Source organism: Osmia bicornis, chromosome 8, assembly GCF_907164935.1.
Source record: "Osmia bicornis bicornis chromosome 8, iOsmBic2.1, whole genome shotgun sequence".
Taxonomy (NCBI): Eukaryota; Metazoa; Arthropoda; class Insecta; order Hymenoptera; family Megachilidae; genus Osmia; species Osmia bicornis.
This window is the reverse complement of record NC_060223.1, coordinates 9,504,917-9,527,797: the sequence shown is the minus strand read 5'-3', so window position 1 is coordinate 9,527,797 and position 22,881 is coordinate 9,504,917. Positions and strand designations below refer to the sequence as shown.

Sequence of the window (22,881 nt, the reverse complement as noted above, 5' to 3'; positions counted from 1 at the left end):
TCGTTTTGGTGAAAATAACACGTCCTATCTTAATGCTTTATATCCTTTGTGTTGCAAGGATAGCTCATTCAATTACAGAATAGTTAAGTGGAACACTTTAATAAATAAGGAAGTTATCCTTTTCAAAGACATCCTGTATATTTTGTTCCCATGGCTATGAAATTTAAACATCAAAATAAAAATATAAAAGTATATAAAAGAAAATGTTATAGATATAATAGATACGTTTTTACTTTTTAATTTCTGGTTATTCTTATTAACAAAAGTATAGTTTTATCATCAGTTATTTAAATAATTTGTTTAATGACAATTGTTATATACAATGCAAATTACATTTATCTTCCCATAGGGCTCATTCTTCTTTCACTTTCTACATCTTTATCTCTTCCTTCTTACTCTTTTTATTAGAAACGCATTTAAAGTAAAATACATAATTGTTACAAAAGAATAGTATTCCTTTCTTATTACTTCCTGTTTGTTTGCATCTTTACAAAATTTAATATTTTTTAAAACATTTCTGAATTTATATTGATACTCTTTTCATTTCATATAGGTAGATTCGAATATTCTGTTGAGTAAATGTTATTTTCCAATTGCTATTAGGAAATAATTTATTTCAAATATATTTTGTTAATACATTTGAAGTCTGCTATTTTTTTAACATCTCAATAGATTTTACATTATGACGATAATTTTCTTATTTCATGCTCTTTAAGATTCTTTTGTTAATACAAATAATATCACTTGTTAACTATAAAATATGAGTTCTACATATAAATCATTTAAAAATAAAGGTCTGTTAAAGAAATTATAATATCAAATGTTATCTTTAAATTTAAAAAAAACACTTGTTTATTCTCCCTTCTCTGTTTTAAGATAATACGAATTAATATAAGGTATGCGAGTATTATACGTTAACAGTTTATAAAAAGCTCCCCGTGTATCGCTCCATAAATAATAGGAAACAATTTTATTATACATAGTAGACAGACTAGACTACGTTAAGACGTTTTGTCATGATAATAGATTATAAATTTATTTCAACAATTATTTAATTCGAGCAGCTTTTTTTAAAACTATGTAACTATGTACCATCTTCTTTAAAAAGAAAAAAATTTTCTGAATGACAGTAAAAAACTATAAAATATGGTACTGCTTTAAATACAATTCTTTACCATTTATAGGGTATATTTTGTGTACGATTGTAATTACACGAGAAATGACAATGCAACTTTCATTACAAATGTACAACGAACTTTACAAAATACACTATAAATAAAGAAAAGCCTGTTATACAATTCAAGTTTGACATCAATTGAAAGATACATATTATCTGTGAACGAATAATAAGGAAGCGTAGATGGCCACCTGCACATCTGTAGCCAATAATCCTTTTTTATTTTCTTCATTTTTTCTTTTAACTTTGAAAATATAATAGTATTCAAGGTTACTACTTATACAAAATCAAATAATTGAACGCTAACCGGATGAAAGGAATGTGCTAATTGAATTTGAATGACAAGCCTAACAAAGATACTTTAAGAAAACAGATATAACAACGATGTTTCTAACTTTAACAAGATAAACTGTTCTCTCCTAATACATTTTCATGTGTATATGCATAAATAATAAACTTACACGATAAGTTTTGAATACAAAACTTTCATCAAAAACCCAGTATCTTTGGCTATTTCGGGTATGTTTATTTAAATAATTATAATATAGTAATATTGTACAACTTGAATTAGAGTACAGGATGAATTTGAAACATACAGCATTACTTTACATCATGCGCTGCCCATTTGGCGGAGCATACTGAGGTTGTTGGCTTACCGGAGGTCCTGTCGGTCCTGATGGACCATACGATCCTGGCAACGGACCACTTTGAGGTGGATATCTGTTATAAAATATTATGAAATGCTTGTTAAATATTGTACCGCTATTAAATTCAAGAACAATGAGCGTGCTAATAAATCTCATTTTATAAACAGAAAGGTTTACAAATTTCACAATGCTTTTAAATCTTATTATTTAAAACGTTTAAGTTATTATCTTTAATGCATACCCTTGATGAGAGTAATGAAGATTGCTTTGCTCTGGCACTGGTAAACCCTGAGGATGTCCTGAAGAATGTTGATGCGGACCTGTCGGTGGAACATGATAATGTTGCGATAACATCATGTTTGGCATACTCGCAGGCCCCATATATTCACTAGTTGGAATATTAGTATTATACGGTCCGGATGGACCACCTCCAACAGGAAAAGATTGATGGGGCGGAGGTACTCCATTATATATCTGAAAACAAAAATGAGTTAAATTTTAAAAATTGCACTTATCGTAAGAATGTTTAAACAAGTAATAATTCTTACATGTTGTGGTGGTGGCGGTGGTCCCTGATTTTGAAACTGGTAAGGATTTATATGCGGTGACATTTTAGGTAAAGTGTAATTAGAAGGCGTAGGAGGTGGTGGTTCTCGCATCAATGTATGATACAAATTAAGAGCATCCACCAAATCAGAACTTAACTGAGTTAGTTGCGCATGCCTCCTATCTACTTTTTCTAAAGCGGCGTCTATTAAAGGTCCCATCGCAGTTACTTGTTCTGTAAAATATTATTGAAAAATTTTATTAATTACTTACAATAAGCGTTATATAAAATAAAAAAATAGCATTACCTTCCAATTCAAGCATCTCCTGTGAATCTGAAGTATCGCACTGTGGATCAGCTTCGTGTAATAAATGTAAAAGTCTATCCATTTTCCTTTCATCTATTTCAACTTCGATCACTTCCGGTTCTCTCTTCACCGTTTTCACTTCTACTTCTTCAGCGAACTGAACCATTTTTTTGTTACTGTGTTCCAATTCTGCATACAAATTTACATGTAGCATTTGTTATCAATTAATATAATTAATATAGAAACTTACTTGTAAACTGTTCAGGCTCCATAGACAAATCTGCAGTAACGAAATTAGAGGGAAAGAGTCCTTCACCTCTATTATTACTGCCTTTCCACCAATTCGGATCGGAATCATCCAAAATGTTAACTAAAATTCAGTCGATAATAGTAACTTAGCTGTAATTAAAATACAATATCTTTAAAAATAAATTTTAAAAGAATTCATATCATACTTATTTCTCCTGCTAAAAATGTTAATTCATTATCTTCTGCTGCCTCGAAATCATACAGAGCACGGACCTTCCTGCCTTCAGAATTGCTTGAACCACCAAACGCCGCGTTTACATTTGGGTATAAACTAGTATTCTTTTTAGATGCTGGTGAACTATGCGAACAAGACACTTGATTTTGAGCTTTAGTTTCTTTAAGCGAAAGTTCTATGGCTAGAAAGAAAATAATTAATTCAACCATGTATTTTTTGTTTTGTTTAATAAGAGATATTATTTATATATGTTAAAAAATACCTTTTGCAATATCTTCTTCTTCTTGTGAATTTGTTACTACATTTGGATCTTTACTTAATATGCTTGTACGTTTAGGCTAAAAGAGAAACATAAATTTGTTGAATGAAATACATGCTCTGGTTTGATTGTGTTTAATAATAATGACATTTTAAATGAAACTAACTGTTTTATTAAATGTAACCTAATAATTATTCAATAGATGAATAATTACAGGAAAAACACTGTAGGACGTCAATATGTGATAGCCTTATCATTTTACTGAATACTTAAATGAAAGATTACATGTATCCGTATATGAAGTCTTAGGTCGATGAATGCATAAACAAAAAGACTTACCATATCCGAGACACAAGAGAAATCATAACCTTCGTTTTTAAGTTTATTGTATAAACTTGGAATTAAATTAAGCTGAGGATCAGTTTTGAAATCTCCTTCAGCCCATTTCTTCAAAAACCCTTTAGTTCTGTCTGCAATCTTTGGCTGAGAGTGATTAATGAGTTTCCTCAGATCATTTTCAAACTCTCTTGATGCTATCTCTAAATGAAAGGGTTTTCCACAATTGCTGACACACGCATCCAATAACTAAATTCAAAATCAGATATTAATTATAAAAATTTATCAACCACATAAGTATGTTATATAAATTTTTCTGGTATATACTAACAATCAATGCCTGCATAACAATGTGTGGATCTGGAGAACCTAATCTTTTAACAATTGATCGTAAACAATCCTTTGCATGTTGAGTAGAGGTGCCTACTTTATCACAAATATCCATTATCTTCCCCCATTCTTCGGATATGTTCTTCTCGCTAGTTGCCTTTTCTAATGCAATAAAAGGTAAAAGAACCATTAAATATAATCAACAAAATACTACAAAATTCCATTATTACATACTCTCCACATATAAATTTTAACAAAATTGCCAAATTAAAAAACTGACATAATTGTAATTTTTTTAAATATTTCTGTAGGTATTACACTATTTTTGTTACAAATTAATATTTTCATGATGTATATTATAAAGAGTTAATCGACAAGATAGAAAAAAGAGAATGAAGTAATTCGTGATATCTGGTGTTTTAATTGGAGGTCAAATGTCAACAACCGCTTAAAGCAACTACCAAATATGAAATTACAACTTTCCAGGATAAACGTAAAATTTAATAAGTACATGAAAAAAGAAGTGATTAATTGTCATGAGATGAAACGTTCTTCTAAAAACAGAATAAGCAATGTAGAATAACCATCTTAAATGAATTAAGGCTAGGGAGAAATCTGTCACTCACCGACGTCAGCGTCGAAAGGCGAAGAAGTCTGGAAAAGACCCATTTTATTGTAGATTCTTCGAATAAAATACGTTCGACAGTTACGTCCGTTACGCGCTGTCACGGAATCACGTTACGTTTTCCTTTACGCATCCAGCTGATATTTACTTACAAACACGAATGACTAATAACATTCTAATCTACCATCGAAGTACATCTTTATGTCGACCTGCCAAAAAAGCTCGATACTATCGAATCATCTCGAAAGTAATGTCAAGCGTGGAAGTTTTACGCCGTAAATTTATGATTAATCAATTCATTCTACCTGTAAGTGTTGAAAATTAAAATATATTATGTATGCTTGAAGTATCAAATGCACGAAGCGATTAAAACTACCGAGAAATTTACATAGCATCTGTTTTTTTTCGAAAAAGTTGAAGTGAACATCAATAATCGATGGATCGTAAGTCAGGAGAAACGCAATGGCTGCGCCCTGGAATAGGGCTTAGGCGCCATCTATGCTGAACAAGAAAAATAAATGAAATAGGTAAATGTAACAAAATTTTGTAAATTGTTTTTATTTTACATGATCATATATAAAATACAGAATATTCAAATCGTATAAAAATATTTTTTATTTAGTTATGCATATCAAATACTATCAACTATTTATTTTTGTACAAATTTTTAATTTTTTGACACAAGATCATTTTCATTTATTCTCAAAATATGAATTCGTTTAATTGGGTGATTCCAAATCACTGTTAAGGGTAGATTCAACAAATGTTGTATCAGTTGCAGGAGATACAAGAGTAGTATCATGTGCAAGTAGAATAGTTGAGTGTGGTATTTCCCTCATTGTTATATCGCCACTCACATCATCCTAAACACATTTACATGCATAACATATGAAAGAAAAATAGTTTACATGTATTCTGCAATATGCATTAGTTACTTACCTCATCTATTGACGTTTCAATAACTTTTCTAGTTTGTCTGAATCTCTGAAGAATTCGATCGTGGGGTGATGTTGCGACAAACTGACGGGGATATGAAAATTCTTTCCTAGCAGGGGTTGAACCTATAAAAAATAAATAATGTAGATTTGAATTTTTCTATTTTACAATTGTTATATAATAGTACCTGTTGGCACATCTCGCTTTACGTCTTCTTCAAAGAATTTGTTAACTTCGTTCCGCGTTGATTGTAATTGTTCAACAACCCTTTCCCTCCATGCACTTGATTCCATTACTTTATCTTCTAATTTGCTGGTTATTTCTTTCAAAGTTTCAGAAGTTTTTATTTCTTGATTTCTCATCGTTTCTGCATAATCTTTACCTATATCTATAACTATTTTCTGCGCATTCTACAAAGAAAAAATCTATTTACCGAAAGCTGTTTTTTAATATCTTGTTACAAAGATGGTTTAAACTTACATCAACCAACGAAAGAATTTTATCTCTATCCGTATCTACTTTTTGCTGAGCTTCTTTAACGTTGCATTCAGTAAGATTTTTATGTTGTTTTAGTAAGTTACAGTTTTCGTTTATATTTGATTCTAATTCATCTGTCAGAATCTTTCCTTGTTCTGCTGTTCTGTTGACTAATTCTTCATTCTACCAATGAAAAAAAGTATAATCAATTACAAATAATGAAATATAAATTTATAAGAAGTAAATGAAAATTACCTCTCTTGTTTTAAGAACAATATCAGTTTCAATTTTTTCTAAATTACTTTGTATTTGTTCTTTTAGATCATTTTGCATCTTGACACTTTTATTATAACTATCTGTTGAGTAATCAGCAGTATCATTACAAACTTTACTGACATAATTACATTTGTCAGTTACAAAAGAATGGTGCTCATCTTGACTCTTATGCAAAAGACTAAATTGAGAAGATGCATCTTCCATCATCTTTGCAAATAAATGATGTTTCTCTGTAAACTGTTGCCTTTTATCAAGTATCTCCATATCGTTTGCAATACTTTTAATGTTTTTATTTATATCATTGCAGGCTTCTAGTTGAGTATTGCAAGCAGAATCGATCATTTCTTTCATAAGAGTTGAAGTTTGCTTTAATTTTTGAGTTACATTATTTCTTAGCTTTTGTAGGTTCTTAACAATTTCGTATTTTATTATATTCTGAATATTGTATTCTAATTTTTTCGAAATTTCGTTAAATAATTCAGGGTCTGATTCTATTATATCTGCTAAATTTGTAATATTATTTTTCATCCAATTTTGATCATTCAAATACTGAAAAGTTTAAATATGTATGAATACATATAATTGTAATAGCATGCAAATATACTATTTTTAAATGAATACATACAGATTCGTTTATACTATTTTTTAAGCTATCGATATTCGATAAATGTTGTTTAGTTAAATTCGTCGCAATTTGATGTATTGCTGTATCCATACTTTCACATTTATTAGTATTTTGCGCACCTGGTTTAAAAAAAAATAGCAAGATATAATAAATTAATGTTTGCTAGAATGAATACTATATGCTTACCGATATCACTTTTTATAGACGTGAAAGAATTCATCATTTCTTCCGCATATGTACAAACATCTTTTTCAATTCCTTGTACGCAGCCCGATACTTTATTCATGAACTGTCCACTAAGAGCTTCAAAGGTTTGTTCGACTTGACTAAAACAGATAATAGACATAAAATAATATTTTATTATTTTTAAACGGAATATTAAATATTCATTAAACATAATGAACATACGTTCTGCGGCCAATCTTATCGTGTAATTTACTTGAATCTGATGTTGCTGCATCAGCAACATTTAATAAATTTTCAGCTTGGTTTAACAAAGATTGCTCTGTATTAACATATTTTTCTACCAGATATTTTTGTTTATCTCGTTCCTCAATTGTCATTTTTAAGCGTTCGTCCGTAGATTTCAGAGCACCCATAACATTATCTAATTTAGCTTTAACTTCGCCCAACTCCTTCATTTGAGCAATTGTTTGTAATTCAAGTTCATTATATATTTTCTATAACAAAATATACATAATTTTATAACAGTAATGATAATAATAAATAATGAAGAAATTCATTATTCACTTCCTTATCCTGCATAGTTTTTTCAAGTGCTTTAATATAATTTATTTTCTCCTCTATTTCTTTATTTTGTTGAGTAATCAATGCTTGCATCTCTTGATAATTTTCATCCGCTAGATAAACACCATTCTTTTCACGTGTTGCTTCCAAATCTTTTCGTAATCTCTCAATTTCCACTGTATATTGTTTAAGAAATTCTTTCTTCGAAAGTTTTTGATTTATTTCTGGACGATTAGTAATATTCTTTGCACGATGCGCATAATCTAATGTCGAGAGCGTTTCGTCAAGATTAACTGCGGCAGGAGATATTGTAGCAATAATAGAAGTTTTTGTGCGACCACCGAGTGACTCTTGTAGCAGTCTTGTCAGTTTCGACTCTCTATAAGGAAAAACAAAGTGTAACAGATTATTTTTCCTATAATGTAAGAATAAAAGTAATATTTCTTATTACCGGTAAGGTATGTGAGGTGCTCTTTCAACGAGAGCTGTTATGACTCTGCCAAGAGTTAACAAAGACTGATTAACACTACCAGCTTCTCTTGCTCTCTTTTCAACAGCACCGGATCTTCCAACGTTTTCGCTCCCTGCTAGATCTACTAAATTTAATTTTCCCGTTTTTAATACCTCTTCTCCGTCAGATGTATTTTCTTTCATGTGTACGGTAATCGAGAACACAGTATGAGATCGACTGCAATAAAATCCTGTATAAAGATACGATTTCAGTAATAAAAAAAATGAGAAACACACACCTGGATTGACTATTCATTAGAGTTACAGCAGTTTGTCTTCTTTCTGATCCCTTTTCTAGAATTTTATAAACTTCACTTTTGTTATGGATTGTTACTTCTTCCAGTCCATGAATAATTACAGCACCTTTCTTTGATGCATCTTCATATAATCTGTACAAAAAATATTTAATTGAAAACTGTACAGACTTGATAAGATACTTATTATTAATCTACAGTTAAACAATTGCCTTTATATACCTTATTTTAGTTCCATCATCACTAGGTGATAAAAGATCAAATAAGTCTTCATTATAAAGTTCTAGAAAACTAACTCTAATTGTGTATTCCTTTGACTCTAATAAGTGCAATTTATCAAATAAATGACTTAAAGATCGCGGAATCATACCAGCAGATGAATCCTATAATGTAAGATACATATCATTTTATTAATATAAGCTTTATATCATGTAACAAAGTATAAAACTTACACTCTGCCAATGTAAAGTTGGATCACTGTTGATTCCTTCCATGGTAAATGTTTTCCCTGTACCAGTTTGACCATATGCAAATACTGTACAATTATATCCAGCCAAAACTTGTTCTAATAATGGACTGACAACAATATTGTATACATCTATCTATTAATTGAAAATGATATAACAAAAATTACTTTCTTAGTATATATATAACATTAAGATATAATAAAATCATATACCTGTTTTGAGGAAGGTCCAAATACATTGTCAAACTTAAATTTCTTAGAAACCTTATCATATGGACGTTCATGTATTAATAGTTCTTTGTTATTAGGGATTTCTACTATGGTTTTGGATTTATTTTTTTCAATAACATTTGTTGGCCTAATAAAATTAAAAAATTATTTTATGCTAATTTAAATAAATCAAAAGTTTTTGTTAATAAACTTCAAATTAATGAATTGCTCACCTAACACGGACAAATACTTGTATGTGCTGATATTTGTCCTTTCGACTAATCTTTGTATCATTCATGTTTAGAGTTATTTAAATTAATATTATTTTCTCAAAAAACTTTTTCGTAAACGCAAAAAAGTACTGCTTTTCTTTCTTGAAAGTAATCACAAAGTTACCCGGTACGCCACTGTGCTGTTACGGTTTGAATGCAACAAATTTGAAGTGTATAGTACTTTTAAATGCCAGTAGATGTGCTGTAATCATTAAGCTCTATTTATATGATATTAAATATCTTCCAATAATTATTAAAATATCATTTATGAAGAAAAAACGGTTAATATGAAATCGGTTTCTTTAATTTATAGTATTTTTGTCTAAGTTTACAAAGAAACTTCTATATAAAACTCATCGTAACTATTTAAGCAGGTCAGTTACAAATCTATCATTAAGTTTGTTCGTGTTATGTAATTTCGAACTATACAGAGATTCATGAAGTGTCAAATAAATAATATCCAATTTTAGATGATTATTACTTAGCTAAATGCATGCATTATTTTTACACTAATATCTTAGTGTAAAAAATTTTTTTGCAAGTATGTATATAACTGATTTTTCTTATTTTTCTTATAATAAAATAATTATTATAAAAGTTATTCTCTGTCTTGGGATCACTAGCTATGGAGTGCTCAAAATATTACTATAATAAACCAGATGGAGAAGATCTAATTGGAAAAATTGTAGCTTCTGCGAGAATGACTACCACAGTGGGAGCCATAGTAGGTGTATTTGATGCAGTAACAAGAGTTAAAACTAACTCTGCAATAGTCAAAGTTATAACTGGACTACGTCCTATGTTATATTCATGTGGCATAGGTGTTGTCTTTGCCAGTGTTACATATATGTCCACGCGTATCAGAGAAAAAGATGATCCTCTTAATCATGCTATAGGCAGTATGTAAATGGTTTCCTAATGTTATGTTGTAAATGTAATGTTACATTACTAATTTAAGACTTTATTACAGCAATTGCCACTGCTCCATTTTTAAAGTCATGGCTTAAAATTCGTAATGTTGATATCGCTCAGTGCATATTGTGGGCAGCTAGTGTAATGGCCATAAATAAGGCTCGTAGAGTGGATGAATCAGGATTAGAAACACCATTTAGTTACCTCTTTAATGGTATTCGTTACAGAAATCCAAATTGGGATTATTGGGAATATTGGACAGGCGAAAATGAACCATTAGATGATTATGCTAATTAAATTAAGTGTTAATAAATACATTTGTTGTAGAACTTATCATTAAAAGAATATATACCACTATTAACTTTTTTTTATTATATATACACTTATATATTTATTCATTTAGAATCTTATACAAAAAATTACAATTTCTAAAAGCAGTTTTAAAAATAATTTATGTTAATGTTTCCCCTTTTGTCACCTGTGAAAACAATAATTTGTAAATAAATTCAAACTTACTATATCATGTTTTTTAATTATAAAGATAACTTACGCATGCTTCAAGGTATTCAATCCTTCTTTCAAGTGTTGTAAGTTTCTCATTGAGGACAGCTATCCTTGATCTACAGGACATATCTGTCTCAAATAAAATAATAACAAATTACATTTTAATGTACATAATTCAATTTATCTAATGTTACAAATATCTTTATTTTATGAGACCCTACTAAATACTTTAAACTTAAATCAAAATTTTTTATTTGACAGGGAAGACATGTTACATTTTGATAAAATATTCTGCTTGGAAAATAGTATTTTCAAAGAAATTACCAAAGGAGTTAAGAAAGTCAGTTATCTTTTTTATGCTACCAGTTATAACTTCTATATATTCTCGATTTGCCCAATCTTGTTGAATTTGTTTTTGAATAGCTTCTCGATGTACGGCAGCCATTTTTAAAACAATGGTATATATATAAATACATTTGTGTATATACTATCCTATACTATTGTATACATATATATATAGCCATTTATATGTGTGACAAATACAAGATCATAACCTCAAATTAATCCATTTTGACATTCAATTACATTTCAGAATATTTATAATATAACAATATGGCAGGTACAAAAGAAAAAATTTTACAAAAATTCAATGCAGAGCTAGGTTCTGATTTAGATAGACCGAATAAAATATATGAATTTCATCAGCGTCTTATTGCACAAAAGAATGAAATTGAAAAATCGGTACGTATTTGTAAACTGTTATGTTATGTACTTGAAAATTTTGCAACAAAATTCATTTACCAAATGTAATATATATTATGTATAATATACCAAGCTTTTTAAATTTTAGCTGTCGATGGCATCAACAGAAGCCCCTTCAAAAGTAAAAGCTGTGATAGAAAGTGTTGAAAACATTAACACTGAATTTCAAAGATTAGAACAGTCTTCTATAGAGTTCAGATCAAGCGTACAAGAGACAATAGATGAAAATGATAAAACTTTAAATGTTCAAGAAATTATTGATGCTATAAGTTATTTAGAGAAATCCTTATCTTATTTGAACTTCATAAAATATGTTGAAGATATTAGGTAACATATTATTTAAAAAAAGACATTTGGCAATTATTCACAAATATAAAAAAATATGTTTTCAGTGATGAAATAGAAACATGTTTAACACTTGGTGATGATGAATCAGCTATCTCATTATACACAAATCTTACAAATATTAGCTGCCAGTTGAGGTCATCAGCTTGCCATTATCTCCAGATTTATACAAATGAAACGCTACGCTATTGGCACAATCTTATAAAGGATAAATTATCCAAGTATATTTTTATCTAATATCTAATATACTTATTTGCATTCAACACAGCATATTATATATAATAATTTTTAGAGAATATAATGATGTATTGAAAGCACTGAAGTGGCCCTTTTGTGGTAGTAATACAAGTTCATTGAATACATCCATCCCAGAGACATTAACTAAATTTAAGATACTTACAAAATATTTATTACATTTGCAGTTACCGTATCCTTTTGCTTATTCTAATCCTCTTCTCTTTGAATCATTAAGTTCTTTTATATTACCTTTAACGTAACGATATCTAGAGAAGAATCTGTTAAATCAGTGGTAACATCTGTATTATTAACAGACTTTAAACCTGTGAGTTTGCCAATTTCACTGATGGTGCGACCACTTAGACAGAGGTTCATATATCATTTCACAGGTACAAAGTTAACAAATCGACAAGATAAACCAGAGTGGTTTTTTACCCAGGTACTAACATGGATCAAAGATCATGTTCAGTGGGTACAAAAGAATGTACAACCAACTGCGAATTCAATAGGTTTTAATCACGTAGATATGAAGGTATTACTAAATTAATTTAATACATATTATTCCTTATTACATTTTAATATAATTTTTTTGTTAGGTAGAATTTATGCGGGCTTTGGTGCAGTTAGCAGTTGAAAAACTCCATTCCGAACTATCGTTAGTACAATACGATGATGTTTTGTTTGCTCATTTAGTTGACGAGGCTCTGAGTTTTGAAAGAGAGTTGAGAGAAACTTTATTTTATCCTTCTGCTCAGCCAGCCACTGTTTTCGTTCTTACACAAGCTCATATCTTTGTCAAATGGATTAATATGGAAAAAAAATGTAATATACTTTTTACCAAAATAAGTCTACATATGATAGATGTTAATATTGACATTTTATATTAGATGCTACTGAAAAGATGGATGTTATTTTAAATTCAAGTGCAGCTTGGGAAAAGTTAATAAATTCCGACAGTGATGATATGAAAGTAACAGAGTGTGCAGATGCTTTTCTTACTCTTCTTACTACGATCTCCGATAGGTACAAGCATTTGCCTCAACCAGGTCACAGGTAAACAATACATATCTAATATTCTCTATTATAATTCAAAGCAATTTATTATTATAGAAAAATAAAATTTACAAAGGTTACAGTTCCTTGAACTTCAGTTGGAGCTTATTGACGATTGGAGAATAAGATTACTTCAGTTGTTATGTGAAAATTATGAACACCTATCATACCATGTATTCTTAACGTCTCTCATTCCCTGTATTCTTAATACCTTACATTACGTTGCAACTGTCTTAGAAGAATGGGGTGTGACAGTGGTAAGTGTTTCAAAAACAATTAAATGATTACGTGTATTATTCTTACATTGTTTATTAATATTACAGCATTTCTTGCAATTGTATTTTTTCAAAAAACAATTCGAAGCAGTCGAAACTGCAACGTTAGAAGGAAATAACATCACTAAAAATGTAGGCGAAGTTGAGGGTACGGTATTTGATGAAGCAGTAGGACTTTTAAGAAGATCGGAGGAAGAATGGATAAATGAAATTACCGACTCCGTTGCTTTGGACGTAAAAGCAAAAAGCAGACCGTATAGAACAGATAAGTAAGAATATTTAATATGCAGTTAATATAATACATATATAAAATTATGTTGATAAATATGAAGAGTAGAGACCTATATTTTATAGGTGGTTCGCAATGCAGTCTACTAAAGAAGTAATTTCGTTATCGGTCACTCCAAGTGGTTACTCTATGTTTCAAGAATTAGCAACGCAACTTAATCTACTACATAACACGCTTGCGTTGCCTCTATTTCATCAAGCTTGGAAAAATTTGGCTTCACAGTTTGATCAAGTAAGTTATTAATCTGAATGTAATGAATTCTGTATTAAATATTATTTTATTACAGTTTCTTTTAGAAGAAGTTGTTCTGGTGAATCATTTTAACGTGGGTGGGGCCGAACAATTGCAACATGATGTTTTCAGAAATTTGTTCCCATTATTTGGCTTATATATCAGCGAGCCAGAATCGTATTTTCCACTGTAAGTTATAAATGATGGAAAAGTATGTGACAATTTTTTAATTATTCAAATTATATTTCAGAATTAAAGAAGCGTGCATTTTATTAAATATCATGTTGGGTTCGGCAATGTTACTACGTGAAGCTCTTAATGACGAAATTACAGGGAAAGAAGTGTTAGCAGAAATTGGAGTACATAAGATGACTCCTGAACTTGCCCTAAAAGTAATTGGAACAAGAACAGATATCACAAACGTATAAAATATTTTTTTTTAAGTTAATTTGTTGTATAATCTTATAAACATTAGATTATATTTTTTTTTGTACAATAATATTGATAAGTGAAATTATATTACATTCCTAAATTATATTCAAATTTATTTATATACTTAGAAGTTTTATTTATGTATGTACAATATTCAACAAATCAATGTTATACCTCCATTATCTGCACCTAACAATAGTAATCTATTAAGAGGGAGCACTGCCATTGTAGTGAGAAGTCCTTTAAAAGTATCAGATTTTAATTTTGATGATGAAAATGATGTTGTTGTTTCAATGGACGAGTAAACTCCAACACGATTTGCTGTTGTTCCTATTATTAATTCTTGTTCGTAAGTAGCCATGCAATGCACTGGTTCGGTAGAACCCCTGGCAATTAAAAGTTCCACAATTTATTAATAAAAGTACGCAGAACAATATAAGTTAAATAGAAAGGATAATAAAATGATATTTTATCTTACTTCATATGAAATTTAAGTTTCCCATCCAATGCACTCCATACGGCAATAGTTTCGTCCAGCGAAGAACTAATTATAGTTGTTTCATTGATTGCCTCTAATTGTAATATCTAAAAAAAAAATAATAATAGTTAAAAAACTTTCCAAATTGCAAAAAGTTGAAATATTTTATTAATAATACATTATAACATACCTCGCATTCATGACCCTTCCAGGAGGCAATGATAAGACCAGTGCGAATATCTAAAATTGTTAGAAAGCCTGATGCCTGTCCTAACGCAACCCAGTAACCACTAGGCGCTACTGCGATACATCTAATTAAACCTGTTGGATTCACAGATACCTTCATTTCATTTACATATTGAAAAGTTCTACAATCAATAACTCTGAGTGTAATATCAGTTGTTCCAGCAAGTAAAGTTGTACACGGCGAAGGGCTTGCGACAAGTGTATTCACAGGAACAGGTCGAGAACTTTCTGGGCATCCAAGAAGAGAACCCATGAAAGGATCCCAACAATGAATCGTTCCGTCACAAGTGACTACGTATCTTAAAGATTCTAGGAACGTAAGGGCAAGAATAGATTTTTTGTGTCCAGTATAAGTATACTGACAAGACGAAACGGTATTTCCATCTCCCTGTTAATAAAATATATAATTAGTTTCCTCTGATTTACTACATATTTCTTATAGTTTTACCTGACTTCGCAAACTCCATAATTTTACAGTCTTGTCTCTTCCTCCGCTCATAAAACTATTTTCATTATCTAATACGGATAGACATTTGACACTGTTAGTGTGACCGCTAAAAGTTTGTAATTTTATTTGCTTTATATTAAACGCCGTATCTTTTTCTGATCTTCCAATTTCATGTTCCCAATATGCTAACCAGTTCCCTCGTAACTGTCTTCCAATGGACGAAGAGTAATTCGCTTCAGATGCACCTTCAGATACTACACGATCACCGATATTATTCTTTTGTACCGAGAATCTATTTCCTACCACTGATATATTTTCAAAATTTAATGCATCTTTATTTACTAATTCTGCGTTTTCCGTCATGTTGTAGTTACTATTATATGAAGCATTATCTTTAAAATAAAAAAACGAAATGGTAAATTAAATAGTAATTACATGTACGAATTCATTAAAAGAAAGAATATAACGTACCGCTGTTAGAACAAGCGATTCTTGCTTCTTGTTCATATTTCCGACACAAATTATGTATATGTTCATGATTTTTAAGTATTTGTTCCATTATTTCACTGTCGATACATTTGTAAAAAAGCATGTACGTTTTGTGAGCAAACTCTGCTGTGAACACGGCTCTTAGTTCTTCTAGTGCCTAAAAATTATATAATTTATCAAAATTTTCTTTAAATATTTAGCAGCTAAATTTTCATCCTTCTTTAATTACTTTATTTTTTTGATGATCTGACACATCCATATTTTCTGTAGCTGGTGGAGAATAAGAATCCGCGACATCCGCATTAAAATTTGATTGAACTCCGAGAACGTCTTTATTATCTTCGCTCGAAATTTTGATCCTTTATGAATATATTCGAATATATTTTTAACATAATTTCAATGGATAATACTATTACAAAATTACCTTGTTAAATGTTCACTTATTGTTTTTTGACCAATTTCATTTTTATAGTTTCCTGCACCATTCTGATTAAAGGATTTATCAAATGCTAAGAAAAATCGTTGAATAGGTACAGCTAGATGATTCCGTGTAATGACACTTCCTAATCGTAAACTAAACATGAACAAAGTTTCTAAACATTTTTCTGCCATTACATTACGTGCTTCTACACCATTTGGAAAAGTAAATCTTGTAGATGATAGTATTCGAACTGTAGGATATAGTATCGCTTTTACAATTGATTCCTACAATAAAAATGTATTTTTGATAAATAGATTTTATCATTAAGAAAATTTTTATAATATATCCTTACATGTAGTACATCCATCAATACTGCATCACTCAAATACGGTGTAATATGATTTAAAAGAGTTAAACATGAAATTAATCCGCCTTCCAAGTTTTGCGTTAATTTTCTTTTACAAAGTGCTAAAAGTTCCACCATATGCGCGAAGTATTGTAATACTATAATCTGTTCTCCATATAGACCTGCACGAATAAGTTTCATTCAATTTTAAAAATCTAGTTTAACTGTGATATAAATATAAATAAACGAACCTGCGATAGCTGCAAGACATTCCAAAACTTTAGCAGCATTATGATCACCAATTAAAACCTTTTTGTTCCAACTGATTCCTTCCATAGTTATCAAAGTATCACTGATTATTGTTAAATTTTCTTTCCCAGTGTAACACAATGTAAGCATTCTTAATAAATTTCTAGATAAATAGCGAGCAGTAAGTACAGGACCAAGTCGATGAGATAACCAGATAATAGATTCTGCGCTCATTTCGGAGGTAGTACATTCATTTGAAGTAGATTTTTGGTAAATATTATCAATATGAATATCTTCGTGTATCGCAGCATTAGATTTGATATCATCTGTTTGAATGATTGTTGGATTTTGTTCTTCTAATCCGACAGTAGATATTTCTTCGAAATTATTATCAGAATGGGTAAGTCCGCTATAAGTAAATTCATCGTTAGAAGTCTTACTTCCTACGTTGCAACTAATATTATTGAACTCTGTTATTGACTTATTCAAAGAGTTGGAGGCTTTTGGTATTGGAATCGTTGGTGATTTAACTGATTTAACAGGTGAAATTTTATTTCCTTCCTCATTTAAATCATCATTGAGATTCAAATTTAAATCAACGTGCGAATCAATATCGTACGATACACCAGAGTTTACAGAGACAGAAGAATTTTCTTCTGTTTCCATTGTAAATACTTCTGTAATAGAAAACGAATTCTAAAGAGTTCTTAAAATAGATTCTTCTACATTATATGTGGTTTACCTTCGACATCATTATCATTTGTATTTATATCACGCATACAATCATTATTTACAGGTCCAGGGGATAAAGGAATATTATGCTCCGAATCAGCAGAAAAATCTTCATCCAAAGGGGACAAAATTCCTTCCCCTTCATTACTAATTCCACTTAAATCACAAGTTCTTTAAAATAAAAGTAAAATTAATTGTTAACGTTTATGTGATGTTGTAAATATTTTTCTATTAAATTTCCTTACTTAAGGTTGCCACTTTTGTGGGTATAAGTTAAAGATCCTTGAATATAATCTCTGTATCCTCCAACCGCTTCCACGAGAGGTGTAATAAAATTTTCTAAAAATCTTCGTAGACCCAACCTTACCATAAGTTTTAACAAAAAATTTCTGTGATATAAACGCGTAGTTTTAAATTTTGCTACTAGTCCTGAAGGAAATATATCAGCATATGGGGAATTATCCATAAAGGAACCATTCTCGTATAATCTCATAATGGATAAAAGGAATGTCTGTGCAGTGTCTTTAGGACCCAGTGCCCTAAAAGATTACAAATGTTGATTAAAATTAATACAAGGTGTAATTTATAAACCTAATTTTAAATATATTATGAAATTCTTATTACTTACTTAGCAATAGGATCAAATAAATACCAAGCAGCTAAAACAGCACTGTAAGATTCTTCCATTATTTGTTGTATATGTGGTACTATCAGCTCTAAACAAGCTTCCCTTGCGATTCCGGTATGGGATAATAAATGCTCCAATTCAATTGCAATCGCTTTGACTTTACATTCACTGATTTTACAAAGGAATTTTGTTTTTGTTTTAAGTATAACATCCATGTCTTCTTCAGATTTCATGATGAAATTTAACTCACGTACCAAACTATTATATTCTTGTAACATTTCTACAATATTAAATAAATGCTTGTAATACTTCGAAAATGGAAACAAACTTCCAGAAAGTATCGGTTGAAGAAATTGATGGGCTGAAGGCGGAGGAAGGCCCATGTACGTAACAGTCGGATAACGAAATGGTGTATCAGTTACCTGAAAACACATTTGCATCGTTTAAGATACATAGTATTTTTGTTTCTTAAAGAACTACTTACTTCTATATTATCAACGTTATAACTTCTGGGAATAATATCAACCTGAAGTAATAAAGCGACGGCATTTCTTACACACTTTGGTAAACTATCGGCGGACAGTTTTAAGGTGTTCAAGCAGGTAGTAAGTCTTTTAGCGAATGACATCTTTTCGACGTTCCATGTTGCTCTAAATTTGTTGGATAAAAATATTTCCACAATTAAACAACCAAGGATTTGTTGTTCTTTAATACGTCCACTAGCAACAATTTGTTTATAATTTGTAGACGACTCGTGTACTTCAATTTCTGGCTTATAAACTTGAGAGCTCACTTTGTTCATAAATGTATGCATTGTTTCCACTTGCATGATGGCTGTAACAGGATTATAGTCTTTTGGAAGAATTATCGTCTGATTTGTGGATTTATCTTGTTTGACATTGTCCTCTGTAGAAAGTAAAGAGCCTCTAGAGCGACTTAATAATCTACTTAAAACCAAAGGTGATGATCTTGATGTACTTAGAATTGATGCTGGTAATTCTTCCTCTTCGAATCCTGAACTGTGACCTTCGTCGTCACTAGTTCTATTCCCAGATTGATCATTCTCTGTAACAACACATCTGATTAATAAAATATTGAAAATACACTACTTTGAACTAATTAAAAACACATTAAACATACTATACTTATTAATAATAAAAGATGAACGCAATCGAGGTGGAATTTTACACCAATAAGGGGAAGGAATAATTTTTTGTGGATGTGGTTGCGTAAAAAGTTGAACTATACCAGTATTAGTTAAACTTGTATGATTATCAACAAGCTGTAAGCAAACATTTTTAGATTTTACAGCTGCTGAACCAGACAGCCTGAAATATAATAAAATAATGATTATATTGATGACATTAGTATATATATTAAAAGAATTACTATGTCCATACTTGTAACCAAAAGTTAGATCTATCCAATGGTGCAATCTTTCGGATACGTGAAAACTTTCTAGAGCTTCTCTGTGCCTTTCGATAAAATCCTCCGGTGATGTGGCCCAACTGGGAATTTCTAAATCCGGTAAATCTTCATGAATAGACTATAAAGTATAAATATTTAAACACAATTCTTTGATGTAAAGTTTATACTCATTATTATTGATCTTACTTTAAAAACACTGGGATCAATAAAGAATTGTGGTATACATTCGTCTGGACTCCAATCATGTAATCTCTGTATAGAAGCAGGATATTCACCTGGAACCCACTGAGGTCTAACGTATTTGCAAAGAACAGATTTATCATAGCGACGTGATAAATAAACGTAATATGTTATTTCTGATAATACATCTGATACATGATGTCCCACCTGTAATCAACTCATTAGTACATTATAACTAAAATTTTTAAAAATAATTTTTTTACACATACTTCTGTAGATTGCGCATCAAATGTTAAGTCTAATTGCCTATCGCCTTTGTTTAATCGAAACTTGGATTTCGTTAAATCTCTCCAATTACCACCACATCGAGATGTGAAGTCTGTGACCCAAGGCATTACGTGATGACAACTCGGGTCTCCGTATCTTCTACCAGCCATATTATTCAATGCAGTTAAATAATCATAATTACTGATACAGTTATACACCCACATTTCACATAATTTTTCAATATTTTCGTTCATTCCAAATTCAGGGTTTCCTCGTGACATAACAGTTGAAATATCAAAATTTCTTTTATGACCATTGAAACTTTTTCCTTTCATTTCTTGAGCAGCAGAAACTTTAGGCGGTTCGGGTTCAGGTTTTAAATATATATTATCGCTTAGTTTAGGTAATACCTAATAATAAAATCTAGAGAAGTAGTTATAATTTCAATGGAAAACTTAATCAGCAAAAATCATTTAAATATTCACCTGAATGGTAAAATTATCCATAAGTAATATATCACTGAGAGTAATTTCTCCTAATACTAAACCCCTGTCGTGCAAATCTCTAGATAACTGTAATAATTGGTATATCAGAAATAATGGTTTTCCATGACTTGTGCTTAGAGCAGCAGGGCTGTACATAACACACCTTCAATGATAATAAATAATTAATGATAGATACAGTTTAAATCAAATAGAAATTACGAATATAACATATACATACTCCCTAACAGAATATTCTGCTGTCTGCTCGTGTAATGTTAGAAAAGCAGATGCGGTTTCAATAGCGCATAGTACTGGAAGAAGGTTGCAATGTACTTGATTGGATACACCAGGTGATATAGATACAACTGATCCATTTTGAATTTGAATTAAAGCACAACCATACATCTTTTGTAACACTTCTTGCATTATCGATGTATCACTTACATTAGCTGTTATATTACACTGATCTCTTTGTTCTATACAATTCCATGGACCTAAGTATACAAATAAAAATTATGTAGATAGAAGTGGAAGATATAACTTTATGCTTAATAATCATTTAAAATATGTACTATAATATTTCTTATAACATTCTTTCCATAAATTTCTATAGTTAGTTTCGGCGACGTAATGCATTAACTGAGAAAATGTTAAATCTGCTTGAGTATTTCCATTCGCATGCCTTCCCCTTGGAAGTGGAACAGCATATTTATGCTGCTTCTTATACACCTGCAAATTATGTTTTCAATAATGTATAATTATAATTAATACAGTGCTCTAATAACGTACCCTAATATATATTCGCATCCAATCTGGCCCTAACTCATCCAACATAGGATGAGCAGCAACTTCATCTTCTCTTAATCGTTCATGATTAATAAAAGAAATTGGACCCATAGTATGTAAATTAGCAAGCCAATTTCTATGAACAGTTAAACAGATTCTGCCATCTATTACTTTTATATATTTTGTTGGCACAAGTAAATCTTTCTTTATTGTATCCATTGTTTATCTGTGGTTTATACCTATAAAAGAAAAGTTCTGCATTTTAAATGTATATTTTTTCTCTATTCTCTTTGTTGTTAAGTTAATACCGTTTATTGTTTAAAATATAAATGCACTAATGTATTTATATGGTATGTTTATTGTTATCTTTTACTGTCAAATACAGCTGTTTTGTAGCAAATAAACAGCTGACACCAGACGCCATATTTAAATCCAATTTCATAATGCTGTCATACAATTTGAAAAATGGATAGTATGTAATAATAGTTTATCACATAATAGTTTTGGATATATTAAAAAATCTCTATGAATCTTTATTCTATTGTTTATCCATTGTTTAAAATATGAGAGGTTTGTCACTTTCATAAAAAAATAATAAAATATTTCATGTAAATGAATGATAAGATTTAACCTAATGTTGTTATTGTTATTAATCAAAAATGGAATACTACCTTTTATCTGTAATAATATTATATTATTTTTGTAAAAAATTGGTTTATTGTTAACTTACTTGTGTAAATAACAATATATACAACTTGGATTATAACAATAAAATAAATAAAAGTTTAAGATATGTAGAATGAACATGTATTTATATGTATGTAGGTTTTGTATTGTAGATTGCAGTCAAAACATTTTCTCATTTGTCTGACCAGACAATATAAATCTGATTCAAAATACACTGGTTAGTCTTCCTGAGTACATGTTATTCTAAAAAAGTTATACAGCTTGAAAACTGTAGATTCTCTATGTAATAATAAATTGGAGTATTCTTCTATCATTTTACAATCTGCTGTTTGATTTTACAGATATAAACAAATGAAACTAAGGTATTTTTACACATGTTAGGATAATATAGAGAAACTGCAGTTTTTGAATTATACAACCTTTTTGAGACACATTACATATTTGTTTTTCATGTATGTTTAACATACTGAATCAAATTTAATAAAT

The 22,881-nt window shown here is 30.0% G+C and overlaps 6 protein-coding genes across 16 annotated transcripts; 2 read left to right on the top strand and 4 right to left on the bottom strand.

Annotated features, from left to right (window-relative positions):
• Positions 1–1,680: 1,680 nt before the first annotated feature.
• Positions 1,681–4,797, bottom strand: LOC114875177 (signal transducing adapter molecule 1). The gene is made up of 10 exons (XM_029185160.2): positions 4,714–4,797; positions 4,089–4,249; positions 3,761–4,006; positions 3,425–3,500; positions 3,134–3,343; positions 2,929–3,048; positions 2,679–2,867; positions 2,373–2,605; positions 2,066–2,298; positions 1,681–1,897 (listed from the first exon to the last, which is right to left on the bottom strand). Exons 1-10 carry the CDS (start codon positions 4,754–4,756, stop codon positions 1,783–1,785), a joined length of 1,626 nt encoding a protein of 541 aa, XP_029040993.1. The 5' UTR covers positions 4,757–4,797; the 3' UTR covers positions 1,681–1,782.
• Positions 4,798–5,151: 354 nt separating this feature from the next.
• LOC114875178 lies at positions 5,152–10,754 on the top strand. 3 transcript variants are annotated; one of them, XM_029185163.1, is made up of 3 exons: positions 5,152–5,239; positions 10,109–10,384; positions 10,456–10,754. In XM_029185163.1, the coding sequence occupies exons 2-3, from the start codon at positions 10,111–10,113 to the stop codon at positions 10,692–10,694; spliced, it is 513 nt and encodes a 170-aa protein (XP_029040996.1). In that variant the 5' UTR covers positions 5,152–5,239; positions 10,109–10,110; the 3' UTR covers positions 10,695–10,754. The 3 variants fall into 3 exon arrangements, with proteins under 3 accessions (XP_029040996.1, XP_029040995.1, XP_029040994.1); XM_029185162.2 differs by lacking the exon at positions 5,152–5,239 and adding an exon at positions 9,756–9,859; XM_029185161.1 differs by lacking the exon at positions 5,152–5,239 and adding an exon at positions 9,875–10,026.
• Positions 5,252–9,636, bottom strand: LOC114875174 (kinesin-like protein Klp61F). Its single transcript, XM_029185156.2, has 15 exons — positions 9,447–9,636; positions 9,217–9,361; positions 8,990–9,139; positions 8,760–8,920; positions 8,523–8,672; positions 8,225–8,461; positions 7,777–8,152; positions 7,435–7,706; positions 7,213–7,352; positions 7,027–7,145; positions 6,381–6,950; positions 6,129–6,308; positions 5,836–6,058; positions 5,652–5,773; positions 5,252–5,575 (listed from the first exon to the last, which is right to left on the bottom strand). Exons 1-15 carry the CDS (start codon positions 9,509–9,511, stop codon positions 5,432–5,434), a joined length of 3,054 nt encoding a protein of 1,017 aa, XP_029040989.1. The 5' UTR covers positions 9,512–9,636; the 3' UTR covers positions 5,252–5,431.
• A 23-nt stretch (positions 10,755–10,777) lies between the features above and the next one.
• On the bottom strand, positions 10,778–11,446 carry LOC114875188 (probable protein BRICK1-B). Its single transcript, XM_029185183.2, has 3 exons — positions 11,226–11,446; positions 10,948–11,030; positions 10,778–10,875 (listed from the first exon to the last, which is right to left on the bottom strand). Exons 1-3 carry the CDS (start codon positions 11,344–11,346, stop codon positions 10,849–10,851), a joined length of 231 nt encoding a protein of 76 aa, XP_029041016.1. The 5' UTR covers positions 11,347–11,446; the 3' UTR covers positions 10,778–10,848.
• On the top strand, positions 11,342–14,628 carry LOC114875183 (RAD50-interacting protein 1). Of its 3 annotated transcripts, XM_029185174.2 has the most exons (13): positions 11,342–11,359; positions 11,494–11,642; positions 11,752–11,990; positions 12,056–12,229; positions 12,301–12,435; positions 12,516–12,777; positions 12,842–13,067; positions 13,133–13,298; positions 13,375–13,555; positions 13,622–13,842; positions 13,928–14,093; positions 14,149–14,282; positions 14,344–14,628. In XM_029185174.2, the coding sequence occupies exons 2-13, from the start codon at positions 11,514–11,516 to the stop codon at positions 14,519–14,521; spliced, it is 2,211 nt and encodes a 736-aa protein (XP_029041007.1). In that variant the 5' UTR covers positions 11,342–11,359; positions 11,494–11,513; the 3' UTR covers positions 14,522–14,628. The 3 variants fall into 3 exon arrangements, with proteins under 3 accessions (XP_029041007.1, XP_046142694.1, XP_029041008.1); XM_046286738.1 differs by lacking the exons at positions 11,342–11,359; positions 14,344–14,628 and having other exon boundaries at positions 11,413–11,642; positions 14,159–14,265; XM_029185175.2 differs by lacking the exons at positions 11,342–11,359; positions 14,149–14,282; positions 14,344–14,628 and having other exon boundaries at positions 11,413–11,642; positions 13,911–14,054.
• Positions 14,602–22,525, bottom strand: LOC114875180 (WD repeat-containing protein 81). Of its 7 annotated transcripts, none has more exons than XM_029185167.2 (23): positions 22,017–22,388; positions 21,712–21,947; positions 21,495–21,651; positions 21,161–21,416; positions 20,923–21,085; positions 20,440–20,847; positions 20,177–20,377; positions 19,963–20,108; positions 19,703–19,890; positions 19,047–19,627; positions 18,563–18,984; positions 18,180–18,473; positions 17,945–18,105; positions 17,684–17,879; positions 17,205–17,611; positions 16,960–17,135; positions 16,611–16,891; positions 16,416–16,545; positions 16,169–16,343; positions 15,698–16,089; positions 15,194–15,637; positions 15,004–15,110; positions 14,602–14,911 (listed from the first exon to the last, which is right to left on the bottom strand). In XM_029185167.2, exons 2-23 carry the CDS (start codon positions 21,925–21,927, stop codon positions 14,680–14,682), a joined length of 5,733 nt encoding a protein of 1,910 aa, XP_029041000.1. In that variant the 5' UTR covers positions 21,928–21,947; positions 22,017–22,388; the 3' UTR covers positions 14,602–14,679. The 7 variants fall into 7 exon arrangements, with proteins under 7 accessions (XP_029041000.1, XP_029040999.1, XP_046142692.1 ...); XM_029185166.2 differs by having other exon boundaries at positions 17,205–17,879; positions 19,047–19,468; positions 19,541–19,627; XM_046286736.1 differs by lacking the exon at positions 22,017–22,388 and adding an exon at positions 22,439–22,525 and having other exon boundaries at positions 17,205–17,879.
• Between the last annotated feature and the right edge of the window lie 356 nt (positions 22,526–22,881).